Genomic DNA, 10,000 nt, shown 5'->3' with positions numbered 1-10,000 from the left:
GATCTGCTGCCAAACACTGTAAAGCTGCCATTTTAAATAGCAGGTCTGGTTAACTTGACAAGATACTGATTCAGACACGCACTTCCCAACTTAATGGAAGGGAAGCCAACCCTATCAATCTATCATTCACATCTTCTCATTCTCATCAGTCTTAAGATGGCATTTCTCTTTCACACTTTTTTTTTTTTGGGGGGGGGGGGACATAAAGGCAACCTTATTCTTATTTCCCAAATGGGAAAATCAGGGCTCTCCGCTTCAGTTTGAAAGTCTCTGCCTGGTGGTGATGGTTAACATGCTCAGCCACTAAAATTCAAGTCCACACAGAAGCATCTCAGAAAAAATAAAAAGCCCGGGCAATCTCCGTCCTGAACAAGCAGCCACAGACAGCCCTGGGAGAGCAGTCCTAAACTCGGAAGCATGTGGGATCATCCTGTGGCGGGGACTACTGTTTACCAGCCAGACCTAACCCTAGGTAGCAAAGGCCTGGCTAAAAGGCCATCAGCCAAAATTACAGCATCTTTTCCATTAACCTGTTCCTATTTGGGGTTCACAGGTTCCAAAGGTTAGACGCTCATTTAAAGCATGGAATTGGGGAAGACTGGTGAATTTTTGTTAATTCCAGATTCCTCATTAAACTCTACTGAAGGCTGGGATGTCGGGTATGGGGACCAGAAAAGGGACCCTAGGGTTTTTAAGACACACGAAAACCCGCCACTTCAAAACCCCATTCGTTTTGGAGTTCTCAAGGAATGAGGAACATCTGGGACCTAAATCCTTAGACTTAAATCGAGATGATTTCTTCCTTTTCTTCTTCTATTTCTAAGAACATATACATTTATGTATTTATGATAATGAAAAAAGAAATGTCGTTGGCAATTGTGTGTCTGTGTCTCTCTTTTTTAGTGGATTTATTTTCTGACCCTATTTCATTTTCTCCCTCCGTGTTTTGATGTGTACACCCCTTTTCTCTTGTATCTTATATCGTACATAAAAATGACAGATCACTTAAATTCAGATCATCTAACTCAAAGTCTGATCCTTTCCATTCACTTAAACTCCAATCATTTCCTTCCACTGAGTTCAATGTCCCCTTGGTTTCTGCCTCAAGAGTTAGCATAAAGTCCTGAGACAGGTTCCCAGAGAATAAGGCTTATCCTTCGGTCTGTTCTAGTCTTCTCTATCTTGTTGTCCCTCTGCTGCAGTCATTTTACATTGCACAATGAGGCTCCTAAAGGCAGCAGGTAAAAGTAAGCCTTCTATCTTAGTCCCGGTTCCATGTTCTGTGTCTTCTGTGATTCACAAAGAAAAAGCCTGACTCGTGCGGATGCATCCATGCATTTCACTCACCCGCTTTTACACTTCCCTTTCAAGCCACTAAAAGTGAGATGACTAAGATGAGCTTTCAAGTCTCCGTGAACAACCATCTGTTCACAAGCTCACAAATGTCCCCTTGTCTTTCAAGTAAGAGATGGCCTAGAACTCAAAGAGGGATTTTCCCTTGGAGAAGGAGGAGCATGAAGACCATCCACCTTCAGTCAAATGCACACCCCGCCGCCCCATAAGAGGACATGAGTGTGCACTCACAAGCACACCCACAGAGTTAAAGGCAGACCAAACCGACCACATTAGACATATGAGGCAAAGGCGTCCAATGGAGTGATACTCCTTACTTGCACTCCCTTTGAAAGAATATTCCAGCCATCTAATGTGTGTACCTCTGTGCCCGTGCCTTTTATCCCCTGAACTATCATGCACTAGGCTTATTTCAAAGTTCCTCTTCAATCTGTAGGTCGTTCATCATGTGGTAGACACACAATCTTATCCTACAAGTCCTTCCAATCGATCACTACTAGGCACCACCAAGACATCCCGCTAACAAGTGTGCCGGTTAATTAATTAGAACCATTTGCTTGGAGTCCCACCGCCTTGAAACCACCAGCCCAGTCCCTAGGGCAGCTGCAAGCACAGAGAGAGGTGCCAAATATTCTCAGCCCCTGCGAAGAGCGCCCCAAAGTAGCCTGGACCAAACAAGGAGCAGCATGCCTTTAAACGAAGGCCTCCGTGCCGTCAGTCTGAAGCTGGCCACGGATGGATGTCTTTCGTGTTTCTTCCACTTGGGGAAACAACCTGGAAGCACCGCGCTTCCTAGAATGTCTCAGGAGCCTGACAATGTTGTTGAAAACGGGCAGCGCCCCTTTTCCTCCCAGTGGTCTCTTAAAAAGTTCTCTGATGGGAAGGCTTTGCCAATCACTGGGCTGAACAACCAAAGGCAGTGCTTGCACGAAAACCTTTCCAGGCACTTGGATCCTTACAAAACAAGTGCTGACGACTGACGAGTCTTTGCTTTTACCCAGTTTCCAAAATACCTTGGGGGGGCCCTTATTCAGGAGAAACCAAGCTTGGCACCTGAAACAGCAGGTCAGTGACATCAAAAAAAAATGGCAAATTTTAAAAGGCCATGGCTGCTGACAGAGACCCTAAAGCTGAGACTCTACACCTGTCAGCTGGCAAGCATAAGCGTCCCTTAGGTATAAATGTACGATATATTAGTGTAAAAGTTACCACAAAGGCCAAACTTATTAATGATTTGATTAAATGGCATTTTCAGGAGTCAGTGTGTATAATATATTCCTGACCACTGAGATTTTTATTTATTTTTTTTAATCTTTTTTTTATAATTGGGGGCTCATACAACTCATCACAATCCATACATACATCAATTGTATAAAGCACATTCGTACATTTGTTACCCTCATTATTCTTTTTTTTTAATTATTTTATTGAGGGCTCGTACATTTCTAATCACAGTCCATACATACATCCATTGAGCCACCACCTATGTACACCTGTTGTCCTCATCAATCTCAAAACATTTGCCCTCTACTTTAGCCCTCAATATCGTTTGCTCATTTTCCCCCTCCCTCCCCTCTCCCTCTCCCTCCTGAACCCTTCATAATTCATAAATTTTTATAGATTTGTCATAAGTTACCCTGTCCGACGTCTCCCTCTGCCCTCTTCTCTGCTGTCCATTCCCCAGGGAGGAGGCTATACTTAGATTCTTGTCATTGGTTCCCCCCTTCTACCCCACATTCCCTTCACCCTCCAGGCCTCGCCCCTCTCACCGCTGGTCCTGATGAAGTCATCTATCCAGGATTCCGTGTTTCAAGTTGCCATCTGTACCAATGTACATCCTCTGGTCTAGCCAGATTTGCAAGGCAGAATTGGGATCATGATATTGGGGGGGCTGAGATTTTTTTAAAAATCATTTTATTAGGGGCTCATACAACTCCCATCACAATCCATATACATATCAATTGTGTAAAGCGCATTTGTACATTCATTGTCCTCATCATTCTCAAAACATTTTCTCTCCACTTAAACCCCCGTTTATTATAATTTGTTTTACTCTCGATGTTTCTAAAAGTGGCACTGATACATCCCTTCTAATAACTGTTTCTTATCATGTGAAAAGATCACAAACTCACTGCCATCTCGTCTACGGTGACTCATAGAGACCCCATACCCTTTGAGAAGTGCGCCAGTGAGTTTCCAAGACTGTAACTCTTTAACAGAGAGGGAAGTCTTGTCTTTCTCCTGTGAAGCTGCTGACGGTTTCAAACTGCTGACCTTGCAGTTAGCAGCCCAACTCAGAACTCACCAGGCCACCAGGGCTCCTTCCCAGCCAGTACGTGGATCCAAAACGAGACCCCGAGTCACCAAGATGCCAGTCTGGAACGTTCTGACTGCTTTCTGATGTTGCTAACTTGGAAAACAACTAGTGACTCGGCTACGTGAAAACAACTGAACAATCATTACACAACATTTCACGCCCCGAAGCCATCTAAGAAGACTGACCCCGGGTGGCACAAACGGTTAAGCTCTCTGCTACCTGCCAAAAGGTTGGCTGTTTAAAACCAGGCCGAGTTGGAATGGAAGGAGGCCCTATGGAGGGCAGCTCGACTGCACACAGGGGCATCACGTGCCAGGGCTGATTCTACAGTGACAAGCACCCACCACAAAATATAAGAAGAGAGTGAACAAAACAGCCCCTTGAAGGGTGCACACAAAAGCTCCTCCAGTGGCCTCTGAGCTGCTCTCGTTCCTCCAGGACGTCCTAAGGATCCGATTCCGGGTCTGTGCAGCCCTGGTCAGGATCAATGGGAGTTATGCTTATCTCCACCAGGAAGAGGCCTGGAAGACAGCCTGGGCGACCCATCCACACAGGATTCTCTGGGCCTGGGAAGCATTCCTTCCTGAGCAGAAGACGGTCTCCCCTTCCCCAGATAAGCTCAAAATCAACAAACGCGTGGCAGCCCTCGAGGTCAGGGTGGAACTGGCCCTGTGGGTTTCAGAGACTGTAACTCTTGATGGGAACAGGAAGCCTCATCTTCCTCCACTGGGGCAGCTGGCAGTTTTGAACTCTGACCTTGCAGCTAGCAAGTCTAACCCATCACCCACTACACCCCCTGGGCTCCCCGCCTCACTGCAAGACAATTCATATTCCATCAAAACTATCATGAGATGCCCTGGCAAAAGTGGAAACGATTTACTTTTTTTAATATTTCAAAATTCCAGAAAATAACAAAGGCTGAGCGGGGATGAGATCGCTCATTCACTGCCGGCAGGGCTGTAAGATGGAATGGGGACGATAAACAGATTGGAGTGGCCTCAGAAACAAGACCAAGATCCCATAGGACCCAACCAACTCACTCATGGGCACATGTCCTGGAAATATGGACATCGGTCCCAGAAACATAAGGGCGGCAATATGAATCGCCGTGTGCATACCAGTGTGCGTTGTGGCCTCACTCACAAGAGCCAAAGAGAAGGAAGCAAACGACGTGCCCCTCGGTGGATGAATAAACATATCGTGGTACACATGTACAACGACATTCGTCAAAATGACACATTAGAAGGAGGAGTCTGCGAGACATCTTATAACATGGAGGAATCCAGAGGACACTATTCCGAGTGAAATAAATCACTTGTAAAAAGACATAAGTCGCATGGACCCCCTGTGATAGCAATGTCACGAAGAGATACACAGAAAACAGAGTTCTGTGATGGTTGCCAGGGGTGCCTGGGAGGGGCAGGGAGGAGGAGGCACTCCCTACATAGTAGACCCTCGTCACATTGATGAAGGGAAAGACAATCCCAACTGTGGTTGATGTCAACATGACCAAGATAAACAGGGACACTAAGAAGGACCAGAGAAAATATAGCACCTGGGGTCTTAAAGGCTTGAAGGTAAACAAGCAGCCATCTAGCTGATAAGCAACAAAACCCACATGGAAGAAGCACACCAGCCTGTGTGACCACGAAGTGTCGAAGGGACCAGGTGTCAAGCACCAAAGAACAAAAAAATCATATCATCTAAGGGAGGGAGAGTGGGGAGGGAGGGGGAAAATGGGCAGCTGCTATTAGCGGCTAGAGTAGAAGGCAAATGTTTGGAGAATGATGAGGGCAGCGAATGTGCATATGTGCTTGACATAATGGATGTATGTATGGATTGTGATAAGAATTGTACGAGCCCCCAATAAAATAATTTTTTTTTAAATCATATCATCGTGAATGAGGAGTGCGGGGTGGGGACCCAATGCCCATCTGTAGGCAACTGGACATCCCTTTGCAGAGGGGTAGCAGGGAGGAGATGAGTCACTCAGGGTGCAGTGTAGCATCGATGAAACACACAACTTTCCTCTAGTTTTTACATGCTTCCCCCCGCCCACACACACACACACACTATCATGATCCCAATTCTACCTTACAAACTTGGTTACAACAGAGGATGTTCAGTGGTGCAGATAGGAACTGGAAACACAGAGAATCCAGGAAAGATGAACTCCTCAGGACCAGTGGTGAGAGTGATGATACCGGGAGGGTGGTGGGAAGGTGGGGTAGAAAGGGAGAACTGATTATAAGGATCTACATATAACCTCCTCCCTGGGGGATGCACAACAGTAAAGTGGGTGAAGGGAAATGTCAGGCAGTGTAAGATATGATAAAATAATAATTTATAAATTATCAAGTGCTCATGAGAGAGGGAGGAGCTGGGAGGGAGGAGGAAAAATGAGGAGCTGATTCCAAGAGCCCAAGTGGAAAGCAAATGTTTTGAGAATGATGAGGGCAATGAATGTACAAATGTGCTTTACACATTGATGTATGTATGGATTGTGATAAGAGTTGTATGAGCCCCCGATAAAAAGAATTAAAAAAAAGAACTACCTGAGAAAAAGGGACAGTTTCAGTAGATGCTGTAACATATATAATTTTACAGCACCAAAAGCAGAAAAAGAAGCAAACACTGGGTGTGTGGTTAACAAGGTAGTTATGGATACATATATAGGCATAAACAGGCATATGTAAGCCAATTCACGTACATGTACAGATGCATCTGTAGGCATATGTCTAGACACATTGATGTGTGCTGCATCTATGATGGGGCTTAAGAACGTTCAAGGAAATATGGAGTTGAAAAGTCATGCAATTTGTCCAACTCTTTGAGCTCCTCCACCTTCCATCCACAAATATAACACAGCTATAGGGAGCCCAGGGGCTTACGAGGCATAACCAAACATTTCACATGATTGCTTTTCTGGGCTAAAAGGCTTGAGACCATAACCTCAGTGGAGAACGAAGACTTCTCATGCTGGCAGAACATAGTTCACAAAGATAGTGTTCTATACCCTACTTTGATGAGTAATATAGGGGGTTTTAAGAGCTTGAAAAATGGTCACCCAAGATACAATTCTAGGACTCTTTTCACGTGGAGCAAAAAAGACAGAAGAAATCAAAAGGTACAAAGAAGAAAGTAGTCCACAGGACTAATAGCCCACACAATGCACAGTCTCTTCTAATCTGAAACCAGAAGTACTAGATGGTGCCCTGCTACCGCTACCGACTGTTCTGACCAGGGATATAATTGAAAGTCCAGGATACAAGATGCAGAAAATTCAAACTCCTAAAAAAAAAAAAAAAAAGGCCAAACCTACTGGACAAACAGATTGGAGGAAAGATACCGTATATACTTGTGTATAAGCCGAGTTTTTCAGCACATTTTTTATGCAATTCTTGTGGTAAAATTAGGTGCCTCAGCTGATATTTGGGTCGGCTTATCCTCACGTATATACGGTAACCTTTATACGCAAAGATACCCTTTGAACTTGGAATTATGGCTATTTCTGCAGGCCACCTTTCAGCCAACTAGTAGACTGGCTTATAAAGTAAACAATAAGACCCAGGAATGATTTGCTTTCTTGAACAATTAACAATAGGAGACCCACGGAAACAGCGCGAATCACGGGAGCGTTGACACGCTGGAAAAATGGCAAGCCATGGCACGGAACTATTTTTTTTTTATTTGTATCAGGGAGCCTAATATACTATGTAAATTTTCACTGAAAACACAACCAAAAACGTTTGTTTGGATTTTACTTTTTTAAAGAAGAAGACGATGATTCATTTTGTCCAGTTGGCTGCCTGGGGCTTCCATTTTTTATGATTTATTTTCTCACTCCACACCTCGATCACACCCCACTTCACCTCCCTAAATCCGCTTCTAACAGGGTTCTTCCAACACGCCGGCCTGACTCAAAAGCTGTACACTTGATGTGAAGAAGGTATGGCACTCCACCGACCAGTGTATCGTGACGTGGTCAATCATAAAAGCTGGTGCTGGCTGAACAGAGGAGTAATCTCTCTCAGCACTCCAGTCGAGCAATGCCAAGAAACACAAAGTGCACGGAGAGGTGGACGAGTAGGCTGGGATGTCAGAAAAAGTATGGAGATGTATATATGAATATGGACATATATATATGGATATATATATATCCACTAGAGTGGTCATTACTTAAAAGGTAAAGTTTTGTTCATAAAACCATCAGCAGCGCCAATGTCCAGGAAATTAATCAACTCATGACTGCAGAGCTGGTGAGCAAAGCCCCCTCACACGCACAGGCGCTCCTTCAGGAGAACCCCCAGTCTGCAGCTGGTAAAAGGCAACCCTTTCACCCCAGTTCCCTGCGTTCAATCAAGGTGACTTCCCCTCTGCCAACAGAAAGGTGGGAGCAAGTCAGCCCTGCCATAAGCACCGCTCTGGACCCAGTGTGTTTCCTGCTCTGGGAGAACTTGAATCTGATGGAGCCCGAGTTTCTGAAATGTCATCACTTGCCCTTTTTATTTCCTTGTTTCAATGTTTCCCACATCGAACTTTCTGGGGGCAAATAGTGCGCCCTGTCACTTGGCAACAAAACCACTGCTCGTGTATCTCCAATATTAAACCAATACCTGGTCTGATCACTCCCATCTTGATCTTGGATGTCTATCAACAAAGGGCTTAGACTTTCTTGGAACATGTATACATTTCAGAGTGCAGAAAAGCTAAAGAGCCAGCGAGATCGTGAAGCAATCATAACTGTTCTTTTAAGAAAACCATTCTCTCACCTGGACGACCGGCAGGCAGAGCTCATGCCAGAGAAATCTAGGACTAAATTAGTTTAAACTGCAAGACTAGCCTAAAGATGAATTTCTTAATGTGCTTATGCACTTACCTGTAGGGGGGCCTTCGTCCCATCCTTCTGCGCGCTTCATCCTATTCAGTGTGTGTCCCAGACAGAGGTGGACTCCAATGACAACAGTGAACAGGGATGGCAGCTACGGGAACAGAGGAATCAAGTTGTCAAATGCAGCTTTTGTTGCAGGTTGGCGCCCTGCCGTTCATCTAAGCGCGACTCCATGTGACAGAGTAGAACTGACCCCCATGGAAATTTCTTAGCGATTTTGTTTGTTTCTTAAAAAAACAAAAACGAAGGCAGCACATTTTGCTGCATTTGGGAAATTGTAGGATTAAGGGGAGAGGTTGAAATCGTATGAATCGCCTTCATATCACTTGATTCGGTCCACACTTAGTACTAATGAAATGATATGAAGACGATTCAAATGACTTCAACCTAGCCCTACAACTTCCCAAAAGCATCAGAAAGCGCTGTCTTCGTTTAAAATTACGTTTAAAATTAAAATCACGAAACCCAAAGTCGTTCAGAAAGCGATCCTGACGGTCAAGCGCGTGCCCGGCCGTCGCAGCCCTACCTGGGGCGATTGGAAAGCGCTTCTCCCGGCCATGGTGAAGCGGGTTCTTGCAAAGCGCGCCCCGGTCGGCTCCGCTGCCCTGCACCGAAGGGACTGCTTTGGGGCTGTGGGTCCAGACTGTTAACTACAAGTAATCCCACCTGGGAGGTTGACAGGCTCCTCTGATTGGTCCGCGGCTTGATGTCATCAGAGCCGGTCCCCCAATCGCCGCGCGGAGCCGAAGGGGCTGCAGCACCCTCCCGCCCCCTCGCCACCCCCTTATCGGGCCCGCCCCAACCCACAGACTCTTTCATGTGGTTTCCGCTGGCGACGTGGGGCTCTCGCGGAGCTGTGGCCAGGCCGGCCGTGCACGCGCATTCGCCTTCCCTGGAAAACCAGGAGCTTCCAAACAGAAACCAAATGCCTTTGACCCGAGCAAAATGAAGCCGAGCCGCGGTTCCAAGTCGCAGATTGATGCTTCCAAAGTTTACAAAGACAGCCATTCCATGCACAGAACCAATCGCACCCCACCCCCCACCCCTCATCTCTTCTCCCTTCTTCAACCAAGGAAGCTGTAAAGTTCATCAACTGAACAACGATCCCGGTCTTTCCCGTGAATTTCCTTATCTGCCTGCTTAAAAACCGCCCTGTCCCTCAGGCCACATCCTCAGCGCCTCCTGACTCCTCAAGTGTTTTCTCAACTTGAAATCGCCCGGGCTTGTAACGAAGGCAAGAGATACATTATTTCTCCCCCCCTCCCCATCCCCTCCGCGCGCCCGGTTTAGAGAAGTAACTTTTATCAAATTTCTGGGCATGCCAGCCAAGCAGCTGAAAGGCCTGCTCTATGGGCTGGGCGGTGGGGAGAGGGTGGGGGTGAGGAGAAAGAACACAAACAGCTTTAGGGTCTGCCTCTTGCCCCCAAAGCCGCCAGCTT

General features: G+C 46.1%; 1 protein-coding gene across 3 annotated transcripts in view; it reads right to left on the bottom strand.

The window, feature by feature from the left end:
- Positions 1 to 10,000, bottom strand: part of ENPP2 (ectonucleotide pyrophosphatase/phosphodiesterase 2) — a 131,633-nt gene that overhangs the window by 80,420 nt on the left and 41,213 nt on the right. For 2 of the 3 annotated variants that reach the window (XM_045287462.1, XM_045287468.1), the window contains exons 1-2: positions 9,088 to 9,190; positions 8,550 to 8,652 (exon numbers count right to left, since the gene is read on the bottom strand). In XM_045287462.1, the coding sequence (XP_045143397.1) occupies positions 8,550 to 8,652; positions 9,088 to 9,120 (136 nt within the window). In that variant the 5' untranslated portion in view covers positions 9,121 to 9,190. Of the gene's footprint in view, positions 1 to 8,549; positions 8,653 to 9,087; positions 9,191 to 10,000 lie in introns of those variants that run through there. The other variant, XM_045287464.1, reaches the window with a different exon arrangement.

This window comes from Echinops telfairi, unplaced genomic scaffold, assembly GCF_000313985.2.
Source record: "Echinops telfairi isolate 266 unplaced genomic scaffold, ASM31398v2 ScPeMD7_1;HRSCAF=3_0, whole genome shotgun sequence".
Lineage (NCBI taxonomy): Eukaryota > Metazoa > Chordata > Mammalia > Afrosoricida > Tenrecidae > Echinops > Echinops telfairi.
This window is presented reverse-complemented; position numbering and strand designations above follow the sequence as displayed.